Source organism: Bos indicus, chromosome 15 (genome assembly GCF_029378745.1).
Source record: "Bos indicus isolate NIAB-ARS_2022 breed Sahiwal x Tharparkar chromosome 15, NIAB-ARS_B.indTharparkar_mat_pri_1.0, whole genome shotgun sequence".
NCBI classification, from domain to species: Eukaryota; Metazoa; Chordata; class Mammalia; order Artiodactyla; family Bovidae; genus Bos; species Bos indicus.
In genome coordinates this window covers 30251051-30273548 of record NC_091774.1, presented here as the reverse complement: position 1 = coordinate 30273548, position 22498 = coordinate 30251051, and the positions used below count along the sequence as shown (strand labels likewise).

The following is a 22498-nucleotide window of genomic DNA, read 5'->3' as shown; positions in this document are numbered from 1 at the left end:
AATTCAGCCCCTCCCTGCTTCCTCTGGTCTGAGACTTGCAGGAGCTGGGGGGGGGAAGGGACCACCCTTAGCGCGCTCCCCAGTACAGATACCTCTGGCTCTGTGGGCCCTGGGCCCAGGGTTCTTCCCTCAAAGCGGCCAGGACTGCAAGGCTTGGGGGCAGTGCCAGGCCTCAGGCCGCAGCAGTGGTGCAACCGTTCTGGGAAGCCCGATTTCTCTGGGGCAGAGGTCCGGGGGAGTGGAGGAGGCGGCAGGCAGAAGAGCTTAAAAGGGAGCGAGGTCCCCATCAAGGACACGAAGGACCTGCCAGTGGCTCCTCCGCCAGGAGGTCCCCCAGGGCTACAAGGGCTGGCTGGGGCTAAGCGGGGTCTGACCCGGTGGGACTCCAGCATCCGGGCCAGCTTCTCCCTGCAGCCGCCTCGGAGACACCTGTCACCGCCCCCTGTCCGTTCCCTAGCGGGGGGCTGGGAGGAAGGCTCCGGCCTAACCCCGCGCCGCGCTGTTCGGCGGCGCAGCTCCGGGCATCTCGGCGCCGGGCCCGCCCCCTAGGGCTGCGGCGCGCCGGGCGGGGGGTGGGCTGCGCGGGGCGTGGCGGGCGGCCCGGGCGCCCGGGCCCCCTCCCCCGCCCCCCTGACGTCAGCCCCCGGCGGCCGCACGCTCCCTCACTTGGCTCTCGCCCTCCGGCCGGGAAGCATGGGACGGTCCGGGCTCATCTGCGCTTTCCTGCTCGCCGTCTGCTGCTGTTCTCGCCGCGCCGCGGGTGAGTGAGCTCGCTGGGGCCCCGCACCCCGAACGGTCCGGCCGGGCGGTCTTCGGCGGAGCGTGCCCGGGAACAGAGCCTGCATCCCGGCGGGGGCCGGGGCTTTGCGCGGCGGCGTGCGCTCCTCCTCTCGGGGTCCCCGGCACCCGGCGCCTTGCGCGCGTACAACTCTTCTTTGTGGCCAGTTTGCAGCCTCTGTTCCAGACCATCCCGGGAGCAGGACTGGGGAGACGGGGAGGGGGCTGCTGCCTGGAGCGGGAAGGGGCGGAGTAGAGTCCCTTCGGGCTCTGGGGAGAGCTTTCCTTCAGGTACTTTCTCGGGGGCGGGGGGCGGGGAGCGTGATTGGAGCCTTGGCGGGAGGGGCAGCTACAGCGCATCCCCAAATCCTGAATTCCGCGCCCGCCTGTTGCTGGAAAACGCAGCTTTCTTAGCTGGAGGGGTGCACCGACCCCTCCCTCTCCCGCCTGGGCTTCGAGCCAGGCTAGAGGTGAGCGAGAGGGGGAGGAACGGCGGCTCCCGCCCTGCCAGGGCGTTGGCAAAGGCTGGAGCGCCGTGTGGGTCCCCTCGCGCCTATCCGGGTGACGGGGTCACAGGTGGCAGGGACTAGGGATCGTGGAGTCCCAGAGTGCGAGCGCCCCAGACTTGTTACACCTCCCGGAATGGGACCAGATTCAGGTGGGAAAAGGGCCCCTGCACCTCGGAATTTTTCTCTGAAACTGCCTAGGAGCTGGGCGCTCCCGAGCTCACCCTACCCTTGTATGGCCGCAGTGGTGTCGCTCGTTTCTCTTGGCTCTGTTTCCCGAGTTCTAGCCGCTGGCTGGCTGGGAAAGGGGAGGTCTGGGCAATACCCAATGCCATGGCTTCGTGCCCATGCCAACAGTGTCCCTGGGGTACCCTCGGTTGCTGCCTTCAAAACCTTTATGGGGGATGGAGGGGAAAGGGCTGCATGGGGCTCCAGTGCTGCAGAAGGTCCAGCCCCACCCTGCCCCCTTCTTCTAGCGCTGGGGAAACCGAGTCAGGGAGCTGAGGCTTTTGCTCTGGGCTGAAGACCACTCCATCTGCCCTCATTGTATGGGAGCCAGCTCAGGGCAACCACCCAGGCACCCGAGTCCAACCAGATGGTATGGAGTGACATCACCTCCTTGTGGGGCGGGCAGGACACTGGCACCGCTGACGTCACTCTTGCCCACTGCCTGGCCCTTGCCCTGACCCCTGCCCCCGACCCCAGGGATAGATTTTGGCCCCTCCATGACTCTGACCCATCCTGTACTCACAAGACTCCCAGGATGGGGTCCCCTGAGAGTGTGGGAATTCACAGAGGTGCTGCTTACGGAGTAGGAGATAGGGGTCTCCTGACCAGGGTTGTCCATTGGGGTCTTACGGGGGGGCGTTGGGGGGCAAAGGGTAGAGTAGTGATGTCTTACCCTGGGTGTGGGGACAAAAAGGGCCTGTGTGCCTGGGCCTGGCACATGCCTTGCATTCCCTCACTCTGAGCTCACCCAGGGAGGAGGGGGCCTGGAAGGAAAGGGGCCTTCCTCTTGGCCCACCCTCTGCCAGCCTCATCTGGGAGTTCCTGGCGCTCAGGGTCTCTGCTCTAGTGACCAGAAATGTCCATCCCCAGCTCCCTTGAGCCAGGAGAGGGCCGTTCCCCAGGTTGGGGATCATACAGAGTGGTTGAGGCTTAGAGAGGACAGCGTGCCCTTCGAACCCTCATTGAAGTGGCAGAGAGAACAGCTGCTGCAAGCGGGTGTGAGTGAAGGGCATGGTGAGCAGCTGGAGCTCACTCAGCAGCTGGTGCCCCCCCCCCGACCCCCCCAGGTGTGCCCGGAGAGGCCGAGCAGCCGGAGCCCGAACTGGTGGAGGTGGAAGTGGGCCACACAGCCCTTCTGAAGTGTGGCCTCTCCCACGCCCAGGGCAACCTCAGCCACGTGGACTGGTTTTCTGTGAGTGCAGAAGAGGGCAGCAGGGGCGGGAGGCCCTGCCCTTCATGTAACCCCAGGACCCTCACCCCCGCCCTGCTGCCTCCGCTCAGGTCCACAAGGAGAAGCGGATGCTCATCTTCCGTGTCCGTCAGGGCCAGGGCCAGAGTGAGCCTGGGGAGTACCACAACCGGCTCAGCCTCCAGGACAAAGGGACTACTCTGGTCCTGACCGGCGTCACCCCCCACGATGACCGCATCTTCACGTGCCAGGGCAAGCGCCGGGCTCAGGAGCACCGCATCCGGCTCCGTGTCTACAGTGAGTGCCCTGTCCGTGCCTTGTGGGCAGCGTGGGGCATGGGAAGCGGTGGGCCCACACGCCTCCCCATCTCTCTCCCTTGTAGAAGCTCCGGAGGAGCCAAGCATCCAGGTCAATACCTTGGGCATTTCTGTGAACAGTGAGGAGCCTGTGGAGGTGAGGTCTGCTGGGGTGGCCCGGGGTTGGGGGAGGCGGGTAGGCAGGAGCTCAGAGAGGGTAGCTTGGCCGGGTCACAGAGTTAGGAAGACTCACACCCTGTCCTCCTTAGGTTGCCACCTGTGTCGGAAGGAATGGGTACCCTGTTCCTCAAGTCACCTGGTACAAGAACGGCCAGTCCCTGAAGGAGGAGAAGAACCGTAAGTCACCCTCTCTGCCCTTAGAAGCTGTGCTTGTGGCACTGTATGGGGGCCACTTTGCACTTTTCCTTTGCGGTGAGGCATGCCGGACCTTAGCTCCCCGACCAGGAACGAAACCCATGACCCCTGCGTTGGGAGCACGGAGTCTTTAATCACTGGACGGCCAGGGGAATCACTCTTGCACTTTTCTTTTTTCAAGTACACAAGCCATCCATGAAAATATTATCATTAGAGTTCAAACTTTTCAGAAAATCTAGAAGGAAAATTTCCTTCCTGCCCCAGACCCCCCTCCCAGAAATATCTCTGCTGCCAGTGTGCATGTGTTCTTTCAAGCCTATTTCTAGGTCCTTACTCACACATGTAAATATATCTAGGACTATATAGGGTTTTGTTTTTTATTACTTAAATCAGTGGTTCTCTTCTAAGGCTGATCTTGCTCTCCTCTGGGACACTTGGCAGTGTCTGGAAATATTTTTGGTTGTTGAAAATGGAGAGATGCAACTGGCATCTGGTGGGGGGGGTTAGTGAGGCCAAGGATGCTGTAAACATCCCACAGGGCACAGAGTACTTCTGGCTCCAAATCTCAGTGCTGAGGTAGAGAAACCCTGATCTGAAGGGCACGGCCTGCCCTACACTGTTTCCCTTTTGACAGCAAGTCCCGGAAATCTTGCTGGATCGCTCTGTTTAGATCTACCTGATCGTTTACCTACTGCCCAGCACTTCACATGGCTGAGCTATAATGTAATATATAATATAGCTATAATATGGTCTAGCTCACCATTCATTCTGGTTAGTAGACATCCAGAGTGTTTTCTCTTTATTTTTAAATCACTGCAGTATTATTTGCACACACCCTTGTATGAGTGCCCATGTGTGTTTAGGGTAGATAACAAGCAGTAAATAGCTGGGTTGAACAGCTACAGGTGGCATTCATAAGGATCCATGGCCCTCTACAGCGGCTCCCCTGCCACTCCTTCCCCGACTCAGGACACCACAGGGTGGGGATGGAGGTGGAGCTGAGACCCACCGAACCCTTCTCCCCTTCCTCCCTGCCCAGGGGTCCACATCCAGTCATCCCAGACGGAGGAGTCGAATGGTCTGTTTACCTTGCGCAGCGTTCTGCAGGCACAGGTGTCCAAGGAGGACAAAGATGCCCAGTTTTACTGTGAGCTCAGCTACCGGCTGCCCAGCGGGAACCACATGAAGGAATCTAAGGAGGTCACCGTCCCTGTTTTCTGTGAGTACCGACTCTTCACAGTGGGGCTGAGTCCTGCAAGCTTCTGCCCTCCTGGCGCAGAGGCCGCTCTTGGGCTGAGGACTGTCCCCTTTGCCTGTGCAGACCCGGCCGAGAGAGTGTGGTTGGAAGTGGAGCCTGAGGGGATGCTGAAGGAGGGGGACCGTGTGGAAATCAGGTGTTTGGCTGATGGCAACCCCCAGCCCCACTTCAGCATCATCAAGCAGGTGCGGAACCCTCTGTTCTGGGTGGAGGCGGGCATGCAGGAATGGCTGGAGGTCCGCTCTGATCATGCCTTCGTCCTCTCCCAGAACCTCCACACCAGGGAGATGGAGGAAGAGAGGACGGATGACAACGGGGTCCTGGTCTTGGATCCCGCCCAGAAGGAGCATAGTGGCCGCTATGAATGTCAGGGCCTGGACTTGGAGACCACGACATCGCTGCAGAGTGACCAACAGGAGCTGGTGGTGAACTGTGAGGGGCTGGGGGCCCAGGACAGGGGGGCCAGGCTGGGGCAAGAGGGAATCCAATCTGCCCTGCCCTGCCTGACCCCACTGCTGCACCCCCAGATGTGTCTGATGTCCGGGTGAGCCCCGCAGCCCCTGAGAGCCAGGAGGGCAGCAGCCTCACTCTGAACTGTGAGGCCGAGAGCAACCAGGACCTTCAGTTCCAGTGGCTGAGAGAAAAGGTACCCAGGTGGGCCCAGAGCTATGGGGGGATGGGTGGGCCTGGGAGTGACCTCTGACCCGTCTCTCACCCCAGACAGGCAAGTTACTGGCAAAGGGGCAGGCGCTCCAGTTACACAACCTGAAACGGGAGGAAGGGGGAGGCTACCGCTGCCTGGCCTCTGTGCCCAGCGTTCCCGGCCTGAACCGCTCCCAGCTGGTCAACGTGGCCATTTTTGGTGAGGCCCTTGAGTTGGTCAGTGTTTTCAAGCTCTTTGGGGGCCAGAAATCACCTGTTGCCCTGGGGCACTCTAGTGCGGGAGTGGGTGGCGGGCTGGCAGAGTGTGCTGTCTTAACCCGCCCTGCCCTCACGCAGGGCCCCCGTGGATGGCATTAAGGGAGAAGAAGATGTGGGTGAAGGAGAACTCGGTGCTGAATCTGTCCTGTGAAGCCTCGGGGCACCCTCGGCCCAGCATCGTGTGGAGCATCCAGGGCACGGTGAGTGGGCACACGGCAGCCTCCCAGTTGCTGGGCCGTCCCCTTGCAGGCTCTGCTGCCACCGCCCGACACCCTCCCACCCCTGAGCCGCGTCGCCTTCCTTGTAGGCAAATGAGCAAGACCAGGAGCCGCAGAGTGTCCTGAGTGTCCTGAACGTCCTGGTGACCCCAGAGCTGTTGGAGACAGGCGCTGAGTGCGTGGCCTCCAACTCCCTGGGCAGAAACACCACCATCATTTTCCTGGAGCTGGGTAAGGGCTGGGTCCTGCAGAGGGGGTGGGAACCAGCCCACGTCGGGCTCATTCCTATCCCACCCCTGACCCCAATCCATTTCATGTCTTCCACCCCAGACTCCAACAGAACCAGCAACCTCAGTACCTCCACCGTCAGCCCCCCTGCCAGAGCCAATGGCACCTCAACAGGTGAGCTGGGCCAGACTGGGCACCCTCATTCTGCCCTGCCCAGCCCAGGGGAGCTCTGGACAGCTGCCAACCTTCCATCAGCCCTGGACTGGGCAGGGCAGTGATGGTAACGTGGCAGCCTGGGGCAGGGAGTGACTCCAAGTGTCTCTGTGGAACAGAGAAGAAGCTGACAGAGCCCGAAAGCAAGGGTGTGGTCATCGTGGCTGTGACCGTGTGCGTCCTGGTCCTGGCCTTGCTGGGTGCTGTCCTCTATTTCTTCTACAAGAAGGGCAAGCTGCCTTGTGGACGGTCAGGCAAACAAGAGATGTAAGCACGGTACCTGGCATCTTGCACACCCACCCCCCCATCTCATGCTGCCAGCTTGCTGCCTCCTCGGGGACGTTGCCCCGCCAGCCCCCGGCCCACTCGCCCGTCAGGAGCAGGAGTGGGGCACTTGCTTTCCCACCACTACCCAGCTCCTTCCACCACACTGCTTCCCTTCTTCCCTGTTGCCCTTCCCCGAGCTGGCCCAGAACACCCAAGGGCCCGTCATCACCCAGTGCCCCATCCCTCCTGACAGCCCCCCTTCCCTTGCCCTCAAGTTGCCAACCTCTTGCCTCCCTCCCTCCTCCCAGCACGCTGCCCCCGTCTCGTAAGAGCGAATTTGTAGTTGAAGTTAAGTCAGATAAGCTCCCAGAAGAGATGGGCCTCCTTCAGGGCAGCAGCGGTGACAAGAGGGCTCCAGGAGACCAGGTAGGAGGCAGTTCCTGTGGCCAGAGCCTGACAGTCTTCAGGGATTGGGAGCAGCAGGGGCTGACGGTTGCTGAACACTAACTCTGTCCTTCATCCTTCCTGTCTCCAATGGGGAGCAGCTCCCACCTCGCCTTCCTAACACTACTCACAGACGGTAGGGCCAGGCAGGTGGCTGAGGGACCCCGGAGAAGGTAGCCCCCAGGACCAAGAGCAGGACCCAGTCCATCACCACTGCTGAACGGCGCTGGTGGCTCACATCACTAGGTGTGACGTGCGGCCCAGTGTGATTTGGGGTCTCATCTCTCATTCCCTGCCCTGCCACCCCCCGCCCCCACCCCACCCTGGCTTCTTCCCTCCAGGCACTGCACCCAGTCCATCAGCTGTGGCTTCAGTCCCTCCTCCCTTTTAGTGCTCACACCTAAACCCTGGTCTGTGTCTTTGAATTCCTGCCTCACTTCTGCTCTTCACCCATCTTTAGGGAGAGAAATACATCGATCTGAGGCACTAGCCGCTGAATCACACGGCGCTCCCTCCCCTGCCTGGAACCTCCCCCGTTCCCTGCTCACCCTCCTCCCCAGCACTCAGGATGGTCGCCAAAGCCTCTAAAGTGGACTACTGAAGTAGAGAAGACCCCCCTCCAGCTCACCTGCAGACCCCGTTTCAGAGGGCACGTGGGCCACGACCCGAGCTGTCCTGAGAAAGACCTCGTGTGGCCCTGGAGGCCCCCTCTTTGGGGACCTGTCCACCACGGTCTCAATTTGTTGAGACCAAGGAGGGGCCCTCAGTATCCCAGAAATGCATAGGAGAGTTTCTTACAGAACTTGTTTTCTCTTTACACATTATGGATGTAAGTACCGGTCTTCTACCAGCAACCAAATTAGGTAGCCTGTTTATCTTGAGCTGACTTCCTGCTCCAGGGCTGGCTTCCTAATCCAGTCATATTGCTGAAGTATGGCTGAGGTGAGCCCAGGCCTCTCTCCGCGGGTGAGGGTTGCTCCTCACTTAGGTTGTGGGGAGAACCCCCCCCACAGTAAATGGAAGCAGTTGCCTGCCTGCCTCTGGAGTCCCTTTTGCAACACTCCTTTCTTTCCCTGGGCTGAAGCCAGGACCTGGTGGTGTTCCTTACAGGATAGTCAGTGACGATGCCGGGCACAGCTTTCCGGAGTGAAGGCCATTGGGCCCGAGCACCCTTTCACTTGGCTCCCCCCACCCTCTCTAGGAATCACATTATGACTGAATGCTAGGGGTGGGGGCTGGAGATGAGGTCCAGATTGTCCTTTACAAGGGTTAAGGCTATAAAGTTATATTAGCACCAGGGTTCTAATGGGAGAATGGTACTTGGAGATGAGAAATGGGCCTGGCTAGAGCTTTGGGGTGTGTATGTGTACCTGCGTGTATGTGTGTGTGCGTGTGTGTATATATACAGTTTTGTTAGGTTGTAAATTTGCAAATTGTTTCCTTTTTATATATTGTGTGTGTATATATATATATATATATGAAAAATAAAGCTTAATTGTCCCTTAATCTTACAGTTTTTTATTCATCATGGGTACCACAGCAGCCTGGGGCCTGCAGTTGGAACCGTGCCAAAAAGCGGGGACCAGAGGGCATCTCTGCTTCTCAGCAGGGGGCTCGAGCTCTAACACAGAGGATAACCTTGCTCCTTAGCAGCACAGCTGCCCTGATCACCAGCTTGCAGAGCCTGGTGAGCTGACGGCAGAGAGTTTTTGCCCCTTTCCTGTCATTTAGACGGCCCTCCAGGTAGCAGAACGGATGTCTGGTGATGAACTGGTGGGGTTATACATCTGGCCCTATAGTTCCCCAATGTATTACTCCCTGACCCAGGAATGAGCAAGAACTCTGGTCTGCTACAACAAAAGAAACTTTATTTAAAAATATTTTTTACAGACATGGGTGCCTGAAAAAGCTCTTTAGTTAACTGTGTATGGAAGTGAAAAAAATTAATAAATAACATTAGTATAACAGAACCTCTAAACATTAATACATTGGCAAAACAAAATGGACTTAAAATGAAAATGACTCTTAAAGCTCTGCTATTCTCTGTAAGAATATTTACCTTCTGTTTTATTCTTTACAGGTGAGAATGATTAAATACTGCTAATATAATTTTTTTATATTAATGACACATTTTTAAAATAGTCCACAAAAATCTCATCTAAGGTTTCATTTTGTTTTATTTTTAACACTGATATACAAATGGGACTCTTCATTCTGGAGAAAGCATCAAGTTCTCTCCAGCCCCACCCAGGCCAAGAATGTCAAAATCCTGAATAAGGAGGACTTTGAAAAGAACTGTTTCTATCTCCCAATTCTTTATTAAGTTATAGGCAAGGAAGAGCTGAGAAGAGGGAAAGAGGCAAGTAAAACGTCATTATACAGAAAACTTTAGTTGTTGTTGAAACCTACAGTGGCCACTATACTGAGGACAGGCTTCTGTTCCGGTACGTGGTCCTTGCCGCCCTGCCCAGGGGAAAACTCGCCCCTGCAGAGGCACCATCTGCTTAATGCTCTATGACTGAAGTTTTCAAATGAAAGGAAAGCCAAGTCTTAAGAGAGAGGCAGGAGGTCTAGGCTAGTTCAGGATCCAGCATCAAGACAAGACAAGACAGACAACCGCCTCTTCTCGGGAGTCCACCCTACACTGTTCCATGCAGGTGGGTCACTGACAGGATCGGGAGGCTGCGTCACTTGAGACGGTCCAGAGGACACCTGGCTGTCATGGAACGTTCTGTCTCCTGCTGAGTACAGAACATCCAACCTGACAATTAAGGTTTTGACTGGAGCCAACCAAACGATCCTGGGGTACAATGCTTGTTTCTTCCAACTCAGCACTGTGGCTGGGAGAAGGGAGCGCTGACCCGCTGCACCTGGGTGCCACCCCGCCGGCCGCACGAAGACACTTCCTCTCCCCCAGACTAGACAACTAATGACACTCAAGGTAGAGGAGCTAAGACTCTGGTATTTCCATATTAAGTCCTAAAATGCAGCCTGGGATACAGTGCTGCCTTAGAAAGGCACAAAATGTTTGGTTTTTTTTTTTTTTTTTTTCAGTGTGCTAAAAATTGTTTTGTTTTGAATAAAGGAAAAAGATATATAAGGTTAAAAATACCAAGTCACCACAGCCAGAAAGCAGAGGGAGGAGGTACCTCCTAGCTGCCACGCCCCTGCCACACATTTCAGCAGGAGGCCAAGGCCAAGACACTAGAACGAGGATGAGACGGGCAGGTCAGGAGGCATCCACTCTCGTGGGCCTGGCGCCTGCAGGCTCACTCACCCCAACAGCAGAAGGAAGAAGCCAAGGAAGAGAATACACGTGGTCTACAGCCTTGTAAGCAGTCCCCTGCCCCATCAGCTTCCAGACAGCCATAAGCGCAGCTTCCTCGGCCACAAAACGCGGTCAGAGGGAGGTGGGGAGGAGGGACTGACGCTCAGGGCACGCTAGCACCTATGTCAGAGTGCTGGGTGCAGGCACACACCCCGCCAACGCGGGGCCCAGCACGGAAGCGGCGCCAGGCCTGCGGAGGCTCAGCCAGCTGGTACCGAGCAGGATCCCCTGGCCTCCCAAAGTGATCCAGCGGCAGGAGGAGAATTTGTGAAGGGCGCCTCTCACATTTTGGGGGCTGGATAAGAATCTGGGGCCGGGCATGAGAACTCTGATTTGTTCCACTGCCAGATCAGTAGGTTGGCGTTCAGCCTCTGCTCTCTACACACACAGCGAGTGGTCAGCTACATTTTTCTCAAGCACTGAACAAGGGAAGGGGCAGCAAGATGTCCAAACAGTTGTTAGTCTGTTAGTCAACAGCTGGCCCTTTGGCACTGTGTTCTCCAGAAGACTGCCAGGAGGCCCCCAGGCAGGCCTGGCTCTCCCCACCCCGACTCCCCCACTCACTCCTGGGCTATTTTCCGGAAATAAGAAACATTGGTGCTCCCTCTCTGAAACCAACCCAGACTTCCTAGGACTCGGTGAAGCCAAGTGGCACTGCTGTCCCTCTGCCCCTGAATTCTGGAGCCCAGAAGGAATTTCAAACACACAGGCCCCAGCCTTTACCACGGGCCTCAGTGTGTATCTTTGGATTATTAGGCGACTTCAATGTACATCAAATGACTCCAGTAATTTTAAAAAGTTGTAAGTAATTATGAAATGCATTAATAACAAGGGACAGGCTCTGGGATGAGAGAAATAAGATCAGAAGATTCAGGCAAGCAGAAGCATGGCTTTAAAAAACCAACAAATAAAGGCTTTACTACAGGATGACAAAGGAAGCAACCGGACAGAGAGGACAGATGCATCCTGTTGAAAGAGCTCTCAGGAGCAACTCTCAACTGGAATCTATACCTAATTCACATCCTGGCAACTGTCCCAGTGTCATAAATTCTCACTGCAAAGTAGTTTCTGAGGTACCGCAGAAGGCCTGCCTGAGGACATCACTGCAGAGGAGACTAGATAAGAGGGCGGGGAGGAGGGCGTGGAGGGACTGAGGCCACGCGCCTGGAGAATGAGGATGTTCTCAGCACTAAAACCTGAAGAGAGCCCAGAAGTCCACAGGCAGGGGCGACAGGGGGTTTGGGATCTGCTCTCTGAAGAAACTGAAAGCCAGCCAGAAACCTGAGATTAAATGAAGGCTAAGAAATGTCACCTAAGGACAGACTAGCTCTGGAACAGAAGAAACGGGTCCTGAAGAAAGAGGGAAGAAATCTTGGATGCCAGGCCTCATAAGGGAAAGAAAAACAGGCAATAAAGAAGCAGTGAAGACAGTAACCCAAGTTAACGTTAACCTAAGCATTTCTTCAATGTCCCAGATACAGTCCCACGCCTGCCTTTCCCCTCTCGAGAAAGCAGTATGGTAAACTTTACTACTGAAGTATTGGTTTGCCCAAAAAGTGCATTTGAGTTTTCATGTCATGACATCATACACAAAAGCTGATCGAACTTTTTGGCCAACCCAAAATGATTTAGGGTCTCTCTCACCTCCAGTCAGAACCTCCCACTGCCCCTTCTTCTCACCTGAACATGCGGCTGCTGCCCTGTGTGGCAAAGGCTGACTGGTTGGGTGTTCACACCTGATCAATATGCTGGGCTGATGACAGGCTTCCTTGAGAATATGAACAAGAGGAGCTGGGTATCTGTTAAAGCGAGGATCCCTAAAACTGGGGGGTCATGAGGACTTGAGGACTAGGGTTCTGATTTCAGGGCCACACATTACTGACAAACAGATTTACTTGGAGGAGAAAGGTCAAGTTGCAAAGTTTCTCTGCTCCATGCAGAATCAACTGTACTGCTTCGCTGGGTTCTGGGAGATACTCTGCATCCTGATGACTCCCTCCTTTCTTCTACTTGAATTCTTCTGTTTCTTGTATCCGAAGGACTGCTCAACAGGATGGTCAAATATACAGCCTTGACCTTCTTCCACTATGCACCCTCCTCCATGCATTAAGTGGCAACATGCATTTCTAACATGAGGCTGCTAATGTAGACTGAGATCAAAGTAATAGTAATGCTTTATGCTGAGAATACTTCAGATCAAATTTCTAGGGCATTGAAAATCCAGGAGGAGAATAACGTGTTGACTCTTACACTAAGTTCCAGGGTCTCTAAGCTCCATACTCCTATATAGGCTGACATTTCTGAGAAGTGAGTTCAGTCTACTTCACTGCCTGGCTCTTGGGAGACCAAACAACTGGTGGACCATCAGGACCTAGAGACAGGTGCTCATCCTCCTCTCGAAACTTCAGCCCTTCTAAAGAGACACAGGATTAGCAGAAAGGTTGTGGAATGATTGAAAACCTAGAAGGGTCCTAAGAAAACTTCCTAATAAAGGGAAATAGGAATACAAGCAGCTGAGTAAAAAGATCAAGGAAGGCACTAGAGTGGAAAGGGGACTATAGGCAGATGCTTTCCTTAAACATTTGACTGCCCTACTGTGCAACTCTGAGCCGATGAACAGACCCACCAAACAGGCTGTAAACACATAAAAATGGTGGGTAATCCATGAGACTTACATGGAGGAATCTCCCAGACATTGTCAAAACTATAGGAAGATAACAGGGGTTAAAGGGAGCATCTTGAACTGATTCTTAACCAGGACAGCTCTATAAGGAAACGTATGTCTGCACAGAGCTGTGACTATAAACTGCACAAGTGAACTGGGAATGGGCATTTTAGGGCCAAATGCACATGCTAGACAGTCCAAGCACAATTCCTCAACATCAGTAAACCGCCCTGTGGTGGCAGGGAGAACACAGAGCTGGCACTCCAGGCTCATGGTTTTCACTCAGAACTACCTGCTGAATGAACACACACTCTGTGAGAGCCAGGCCAATGGTCAGAATCGTTATTCCATGGGCAGTGGTCACTGCAGAGTCAGAAAGGCCAACAGCAAGAGAGGAGATTTACAGTTTGGGAAGACGGCCTGTACCCCTCTGCCTCTCATGACGTGAGGTAGGAGAATATTCTGCACTAACACCATTGCTGGTCACATGCAAAAAGATCAAGATCTTGTTAAAGGGAACATACAGCTGGTCCCTACTTTGCAAGCAAATATACAAAATTCATGTGTGAGGTTTCTGATTGGACCATAAAATATATTTTACTTTTCTACAGAGGAAATAAATATTTTAAGTGTGAGAAATAGCAACCCCCCTAATTTTTCTTCTAAATCCACAAAACAGCTAAATGATACTAGCAGTACTACCCCACACCCTGGGCCCTGGTGTTAAGAGTCTGCATGAGAAGCAAAAGAACCGAAGGATGGCACAACACGCAGAGCAGGGCTAGGGGCACAAAGAGAGTTAGGGGCAGCGTGGCCACCCACAGGCATATACCACTACTGGTAGTAACAGATAAATGCTGAGACGGCAGACTGCCAAATCTACTATTTACCTAAAGGGAGGTAGGTGTATCACTGAGCCCACAGGTTTTTTTCCACCTTGAGAACCCCTGACTTTAATGGAAGGAGTATGGCAGGGGCAGTGGATGAAACAGCCACCCAGCATCAAGGAGGGCTGTGGAAAGCAGTCCAGGGAGACATGGGGAAGCAGGGCTGAACCGAAGAGCCTAATGCATTTGAGCAAAGGGAAAACAGCAAAGTGGTTTTTACCTTACTTACCTGATAGCTAACAGAGGAGGAACCATTTGTAATTTAGAGGGAGAAAGGGGATGTGATTGCTCCAAACGGCAACATTCAAAGCCCACTTGTCAAAGGGCAATTTAGTTAAATTCAGAGCAGAACCAAAGAATTAAAAACTGCCACACAAACTGAGGATGAAGCATGGGTGACTGGTGCCTCAAGGGAAAATTTAAGAAATTAGGGTTTTGGAAATATCCTCAAAACAAGAGCCATGCAAAAACTTGCCTGAGGCTCACCCAGCAATCTCAGGCTCAGACCCAGGCATGAACTCAGAGCACCCAAAGGAACCTCTCACAGAAAGGTCTGAGACCCTGAGTGCCCATAGACAAACAACCGACAAGCTAAGAACCAGGCCAAGTAATGGTGCATATGTTCAACACCGAGTCTGAGGGCTGACCCAATGAACCACACAGGTACTCAATGAACTGTTGAGTACTGAATGACCCAATGAATCATTATGAAAAAAAAAAGGATAAGCTTGCCTTTAGCGTATATAAGTAAGGACATAATCTTCAAAGAAGACTTTGCATGCACTTTGAAAAGACAAAGGATTTGCAGAACCACTGCTTTCTTCTCTTGACAGATCTTCAGGCTACAGGCAGTATCTGCAGATGAGGAAAATCTCCAGCAGCAGAGGCATGCAGGCTGCCGCCATGTTTTCCAGTTCCTCACCTAGGCCTTCCACATCTGAACAAAGTGCAAAACTGAGCGCTGCCACGAGTGAAGCTCTACACTGGCTTTCAGCGGGAGACACCAGCTTCCTCTTTCCTACTCTCTGTCGCCTTCCTCTGCCCCCTCCACCCGGATTCAGGCCCTCCTGCACCTGCTGGGGGCTGTGTCATTTTCTGCCATAAAGGGAAGACACTGGGTAACCACGGCAATTCAGCAAGAATCCCCAAACCATCCACTCTGGGAATGTAAATGGCTCGGAGGCAAGAGGAGAAAAACAAAAGATCTAGGAGTAACTGAAAGCTAAGAAAAGAGTTAGAAAAAGCTTTAAGTCCAAAGATGATAACATGGGAAAGAAAACAGATGCAAAGTCATTTCTGTTTGGATTGTGAGACAAAACCAGGTTTTAGATTGTGAGGCAGGTGGGTTTATCAAGGAGCAGGCTTGTTTCTGACCAGGAGGAAGGTTACCCACTGCCAGGGAAGTCAGTTAAAAGGCTCAGGCTGGAGAACTAACTGAAATCAAGAGGTCCCTTGGCAGCATCTACAGGAACAGACCAACGAACTCTGAGTCTTCTTTACCAGCTGGCAAGGGCACAAGCTGCAGGGCTTGTCAATGTTGTCTGAGTGCAGTAAAGGCATTGATTACACCAGTGATGTCTAAAGACCATAGGGAACACAGTCACTAAAGAGTATCTGAGAGCTAAAGGGAAAAAGAAAGGGGACGGGGAGGAAGAAGGAAATGCTACATTCCCAAAGCCATAGGCACGAAGAGAAAAGCGAGTCGCCAGGCAGCACCAGTGTAGGGTTGGTGCTAACTGTCAGCAGAATGCTGTGCTACCCTGGAGTGATATCCCCTGACTCCGTAAAGAGCAAAGAAAACACTCATCTCTGAAAATATAACCTGGCTCATCATCACAGGGAGACACCCATATAAGCTGAAATTCACTGGGAAGAAAAGCTGAAGAGAGAAATCCTTATTGTCTGCTGTGTGCATTTTATGTATAACAAGGTAGAGAGCGTGTGAACGGAGCTTCCTAAGTGCTTCATGGTATTTGGGCCAGAAAGCCATGCCGGAAACAAATGATTTCCCCTTTCCATTAAGTAGAAAATCTCATGACCTACATTAGAACACATACCTGGCACCAAGGCAACTGGCTCCCGCAGACTACTTTCTGGGGAGAGCATGGAATGTATCTGAAGGCCTCTATCTCATATCAGTCATTATGTAATTATGATAATTAAAACATCTTTTTAAAAACAGATTCAATGTTCCTATAGAAACAGTGCTTTGGAGTGACCAGTGTTCGCTTCGAGTATCAAACAGGACCATAATGACAGAGCAACAGTACTTTTTTCCCATCTATCTACCAAACAAACCAACACCATCACACATTATAAAGAACATCCTATAAGCTGCTTGGCATCAGTAAGGCTGATCACAGCAAGCCCACTGCCAATGACGGACACTGAGGAGGAGGAGGGCGGAGGAGACAGGGAAAAGACAGAGCGGGGCGGGGGGACGTGTTCTAAAAATACAAGACTTCAGCTATGCACATGGTAATCCAAGCCAGAGGGGAGTGTCTGAGCTGTAACACACACTGGGGTTGGGGAGAAAACCACAGTAGATGGAAGTCTTTAAGATTCCTTCCTAAACCTCTTGTGCTAATTCCCCGCCTGGAATTTACACACACAGCAGGTTAATCTTATAATCACAGGACACACACAACCACAGACAGACGGACAAAACGCACACAACCATATCCTTAACCCAAGAAAGTCTTAAGTCCTCAATTAGGATTTACAGCACAGTACTTTTGCTTTCTGGACTGTTCCCCAGGTAGGCTACCATTTCACAAAAATCCACTCTTTCCAAGTGGGAACTGAAGGACACCTTCAAATGCACTCTTAAAACAAAGAAAAGAATCAAGCCTCCTAGGTGTTCCGTCCTCAGTCCACTGCTTTGAAATCTTGGAACCACAGATGTGATACCCCACAGATAGGGCAAGATCTCACTGTGAAGTTTCCAAAGGAACCTAGCCGCCCTTTTGGGTGCTACTTGAGCAAGAGCTCCCGGCTCCTCGGTCCTCTAAGCTGCAGCAGGCAGGGGGTGTGCTAGGTGGCAACGTGGGCTGGAGAAGAAATAGAAACGAATTCCCGGAGGATGTTTTTGGCCATTTCAATGTTGTTGTGGGCAATGACCAAGGCTTTCTGAATGTCCTGATAGGAGTAGCCCTGACTCAGGAGGCTCTCGATCTCGCTGGAGAGCTGCGGGGAGGCAGCGGCCGAGGCGGCAGCACTGCTCTGCTGACAGCTGCCTGCTTTCCGTTCAGAGTTGATTCTCCGAGGGAACGGCTTGGGTGGCCTCTCAGGAACCTGGGCACTCTCAGTGAAGTCTGGAAGAAATCGGAAAGAGAATATTTGCAAATCTGGGGGCGGGTGGGGGTGGGGAGAAAGCCTCATCTAATAACAATGTGTTAGTATGAGATATTACTGACCCACTGTCAGTCGGGTCCATGTGTTCTTCAGTCACACGGCTGGGTTTTTACAGCTTTAAGGGTTTTAGTGTACAACCTTCCTCTCATGGCAGGACAACTTTCTAAAGACACCATGCACTTGCCCTACCGACGGGGACCACGCTGCCCTACACACACATTTGCAACACGCTTTACACTGAGCACCAAATTTTCACATGCATTACTGCCTGAATAAGTCAAAAAACATTTCTGAGGGGCCAGAGCAGACACTAGATTTCTCCCTTTACAAATCAAGGAACAGAAATAAGCCGAGGTCACAGTGAAGAAGCATTAAACAAGGCTGGGTGGCAAGGGATCACTGCCTGTTTGGGCAATGGAGGCCATGTATCTTTTTTCACCAGCTGTCCTAAAGGCTGTCTTCCGTCACTAAAGTGACAGAAACTCTGGCCGCTGCGTTCCCAGGCAGCCACAGGTGCAAGAAGGACAGCCCTTAACAGTCGAGGTCCAAATGTGGGCTGGCTCCAGGCCCACTCAGTGTGCTTTCCAGAGCCAGTACGCCTCCCTTCCAGCGGGACAGGGCCTAGAAGTCAGGAATGTGTGCTCCGAATCATCAAGCTGAATTACCACTGTCATCACACATGCTCAGATGAGCCAGAAAGCCTACTACCCCCAGCATAGGCAGAGCCAGGGTGTAAGGAATAACCTTATTTCTAAGTCAGGCAAAATTCTCAACAGTCTAAATCAGCTTTAACTTCCCAATTTGGGTCCCAGGACCAGCTCTCCTCCCACTTTGGTCCACTCCTTTCGGCTACTGACTTACTGTCCCTAGGCAGTCATCTCTGTTTTGATATAAATAGGGAGCCACACAGCATTTCTGGGTAAACCTGAGGGAGCCTGGAGACTCACGTGTCGGGGGATCACCTTCCAGGGACAGCCAGCCAAAGGAGGAACTGGCGTTGGAGATGTCGGAGAGCGTGCGGCGGGCCAGCACCGCAGGCACGGGTGGCTTGGGGACATCATACCCGTCCTCTTCGTTTTCTGACTCCTCAGGGCCAGTGTTGGCATGGGCTGCAGCCAAATTCCCTTCACCTAGACAAAGGTTCATGCAGTTATCCTCTTTTTCTAATGTACTTCTCTAACATTTCAGGACAGGGACATCCACTCATCAAGCATATATGGCATCAGTTACTGAATATCCATTATGGGCCAAACACTGTGTGGCCCTGTGGGTAGAAATAAAAGAAACAAGGAACCTAAAATCTGCACCAATCCTGCAGCTCTACTTTTCTAAATATGTCAAAAGCAACCCTGGCCAAGGTTAACAGCCACTGAAATCCAAGACTCAAGCACCACTTTACAGCATTCAGTCAATATTTTCATCTGCATTTCACCTTGGAAGATCAGCCAAAGGGCCCTGTTGTATGTACTGCCTTCTTGAACTTTCAACTTGGTAAGCTAGTTAACATGGGAATTGAGTGTTCACCACCCACACACACAAGAATTTCATCAATGTTGAAAAGCAATGGGAGTAAGAGGGAGCTAGCTGCCAGCACTGCAGGTCCAGGCCATATAACACAAAGGCCGCCAGGCCCTGGAAGGATGAAAAACCCAAATGGAACTGGCTGTGAGAAATAAAAGAGAAGAAAGGCCTTTACTGCCATAGATCAAAGATATTTTGCAAAGAAAATTATTTAAGAATATTTCACTTAGATCAAGCTTTCATTGGCCAGACATTACCAGCTCATTCCTCTGGCATATCAATGATTGTTAAAGCAGCAAAACTGGGGACATCCCTGGTGGTCCAGTGGCTAAGACTCCGTGTCTCCAATGCAAGGGGCCCAAGTCTGATCCCTGGTCAGGGAACTAAGATCCCACATGCCGCAACTAAGAGTTTACACATCACAACTAAAGATCCCACTGCAACTAAGTGCTGCAACTAAGACCCGGCATAGCCAAATGGATAAATAAATTCAAATAAACAAACCAATAAAGTAGCAGAATGACTACTCACCAAAGGTACCACTCTCTGTGACAGACGGCGCCACCTGGGACTGAATATTATACATGGCTTCGTATGTACAGCTATCGATCTGCTGGTCACAGTCACACGTTCTGGACCGGAAGGAAAGTGGCATAATTATCTTCAGAAACAGAACTCTGTTATCTGCAGACTTACCAGGAGTCACTTATTCACAACTTCTCTAGACCCTGATTCTATCAAGATAACACTCTCCCTTCACCAGTGTCACTACTAGTAAATATCATAAGATTGACTCCTATTACGAGTAACAGCTGTGTATGTTTTTGAAATTACTGTGATGCTGAAGAAATGTTAAGTTGAACTGCTTACAGCTGCAAGAAGCTTAAAACATTAGCGGCTACACACATCTTTCTGCTTTATTTTTGGCTGGATAATGCTATGTGCAGGCAGCAAGCCAAGCAGGTGAGTGAGTTGGTGTCAACTGAATTCCCTAACAGGACTATTGTGAACCTACCGTGAACTCTGTGCTATCTCCGGAGGCCACTTCACGTCTGGCTTTTGAAGTCCCACGGGCCTAGAGGAAGGAGTCATATACTCTGTGTCCTCCTCACTTTCACACTGCTCCCCAGGAGGCAGCTTTGGCACAGGAAGAGGTCTGGAAGAGGAAGAATAAAAAAACAGAAAGAATGAACTGCTTTGCAATTACCTGAAGTAATTCGAAAATCACTGTGGCAGAAGAAATATATAACATCCTCAGATGTTCAAGATACTCCTAGTAAAAAACAGCAAGCATGATTCTAAACACATAAGAATGGCAATGAGTATATTACCTGTTGTCAATTACTGTCTGACTCTAGGTGGTAAGATTCTAACTTTTTTTAGCATTGCTCACCTGTGTTTTTTAAATATTCTTATAACACATACTATTTTCATAAAGAGAAAAAGGTCATTAAAAGGGTAATGCAAAAATTTTAATTACAATTCTTTTTGTTGATGTTAATAAAAATATAAAATTGCACCATTTACTCATTAAGCATTTTGGCAATACATACTTTAAAACATTCACATTCTCTGTCACAGTAATTCTACCTTGGCTCCATCTCTGGCTATGTAGAAAGATACACTGAAGTAAAGTCATTACATTAAAAGCTTTTAAACAAAATAAATATCCAACAACAGGAATGATTAAATATATGATGTCATAAACTTGCAGGAGATAGTGAAGGACAGGGAAGCCTGGTGTGCTGCAGCCCATAGGGTCGCTGAGAGTCAGACAGGACTGAGCAACAACAGTCATGTTATGTAATAATATGCAACTGTTAAAAGTGAGGATTTTAGGGTGTGGAAAAAAAGGAACCCTCTTACACTGTTGGTGGGAATGCAAATTAGTACAGCCACTATGGAGAACAGTGTGGAGATTCCTTAAAACTGGAAATAGAACTGCCTTATGGCCCAGCAATCCCACTGCTGGGCATACACACTGAGGAAACCAGAATTGAAAGAGACACATGTACCCCAATGTTCATCACAGCACTGTTTATAATAGCCAGGATATGGAAGCAACCTAGATGTCCATCAGCAGATAAGAAAGCTGTGGTACATATACACAATGGAGTATTACTCAGCCATTAAAAAGAATACATTTGAATCAGGTCTAATGAGGTGGATGAAACTGGAGCCTATTATACAGAGTGAAGTAAGCCAGAAAGAAAAACACCAATACAGTATACTAACACATATATATGGAATTTAGAAAGATGGTAACGATAACCCTGTATGCGAGACAGCAAAAGAGACACAGATGTATAGAACAGTCTTTTGGACTCTGTGGGAGAGGGAGAGGCAGGGATGATTTGGGAGAATGGCATTGAAACATGTATAATATCATATAAGAAACGAATCACCAGTCCAGGTTCGATGCAGGATACAGGATGCTTGGGGCTGGTGCACTGGGATGACCCAGAGGGATGGTATGGGGAGGGAGGTGGGAGGGGGGTTCAGGATGGGGAGCACATGTACACCTGTGGCGGATTCATGTTGATGTACGGCAAAGCCAATACAATATTAATACAATTAAAATAAATATTTAAAAAAATAAATAAAAGAAAAAAAAGTGAGGATTTTGAAGAACTTTTTAACTGAAAGGAAGAAGTGACCAATATATAATGCTAAGTTAAAAAAAAAGGGAAAACATAACACTGCTGCTGCTGCTGCTGCTGCTGCTAAGTCGCATCAGTCGTGTCCAACTCTGTGTGACCCCAGAGACAGCAGCCCACCAGGCTCCCCCGTCCCTGGGATTCTCCAGGCAAGAACTGGAGTGGGTTGCCATTTCCTTCTCCAATGCATGAAAGTGGAAAGTGAAAGTGAAGTCGCTCAGTTGTGTCCGACTCTTTGGGACCCCATGGACTGCAGCCTACCAGGCTCCTCCGTCCATGGGATTTCCCAGGCAAGAGTACTACATTTATAAATTTTAATTTATAAATATTTATATATAATTTTTTATATTTGTATATTTATGTATATTTATAATGTATATTTACAAAACATAAATACATTTTATATCCCTACAGCCATGGCCAAGTAACAAGTATTGTCTGACCGTCTGCCTATAACAGCCAGCTATAAAAGCAGGAAACTATACAAAAGAAAGAAGCAGAGGCATATTCTCTTTCCAGAGGCAAGGAGAATACACTGCAATAAGCCCCATATTAGGAGTTCTGAACTTGACCTTTCGATGTAGTTTTCAACAGACTGAGGAGAGAGGGATTGGAATTTGGGAATATCACAATGGCCAAGACACAAGGAGTCAAAAATCCTGGAGAAGGGAATAGTAGAGAAATAGGTTTGAAATGCTGCCTGCAATTTTCCCTAGAGCTACTGTGAATCCTTAAACCATGTATGCATGGGACAAGATTCTGAGAAACCAAGCAAAAATCAGTAGTACTTTGGCTATCTTGCCAAACTAGAGAGACAAAGTTGAAAGTAACAAATATGGCCCTTAAAATAGTTATAATTTATATGTTCAAGAAAAAATAATTTTATTAGAAAGCTATACATGAAAAGTCTAGAACCTAAGAACACAGTATTTGTTAGATAGATTCTGGGGCCGATTAGAAACTGAAAAAAAAAAAAAAGAAAAAGATTAGGTAAGTGAAATAGAGTAAGAACTATTCCAACTCAAGTAAAGAGAGGAAAAAGAATGGAAAACAAGGAAATGACAAAAGAGCTATACGAGGTATGATGAGAAGACTGCACTTTCAGGTAATTGGAGTCACAGAAGAGAGACTGCACTGCTTCAGTCTTCTGAAGAAATAGTACACAC

General features: G+C 50.8%; 2 protein-coding genes across 6 annotated transcripts in view; one reads left to right on the top strand and one right to left on the bottom strand.

The window, feature by feature from the left end:
* Nucleotides 1-610: 610 nt before the first annotated feature.
* Nucleotides 611-8426, top strand: MCAM (melanoma cell adhesion molecule). Of its 2 annotated transcripts, XM_019975064.2 has the most exons (16): nt 611-760; nt 2579-2703; nt 2793-2997; nt 3083-3153; nt 3266-3353; nt 4411-4590; nt 4693-4814; nt 4899-5061; nt 5157-5275; nt 5350-5491; nt 5629-5750; nt 5858-5999; nt 6099-6170; nt 6329-6476; nt 6785-6902; nt 7381-8426. In XM_019975064.2, the coding sequence occupies exons 1-16, from the start codon at nt 694-696 to the stop codon at nt 7408-7410; spliced, it is 1914 nt and encodes a 637-aa protein (XP_019830623.2). In that variant the 5' UTR covers nt 611-693; the 3' UTR covers nt 7411-8426. The 2 variants fall into 2 exon arrangements, with proteins under 2 accessions (XP_019830623.2, XP_019830625.2); XM_019975066.2 differs by lacking the exon at nt 6785-6902.
* A 342-nt stretch (nt 8427-8768) lies between these two features.
* CBL (Cbl proto-oncogene) overlaps nt 8769-22498 on the bottom strand; it is a 99623-nt gene continuing 85893 nt past the window's right edge. For all 4 annotated transcript variants that reach the window (XM_070803532.1, XM_070803533.1, XM_070803534.1 and 1 more), the window contains 4 exons: nt 19691-19831; nt 19207-19307; nt 18102-18284; nt 8769-17114 (listed from right to left, as the gene is read on the bottom strand). In XM_070803532.1, coding sequence (XP_070659633.1) covers nt 16834-17114; nt 18102-18284; nt 19207-19307; nt 19691-19831 — 706 coding nt within the window. In that variant the 3' untranslated portion in view covers nt 8769-16833. The remainder of the gene's footprint in view (nt 17115-18101; nt 18285-19206; nt 19308-19690; nt 19832-22498) is intronic.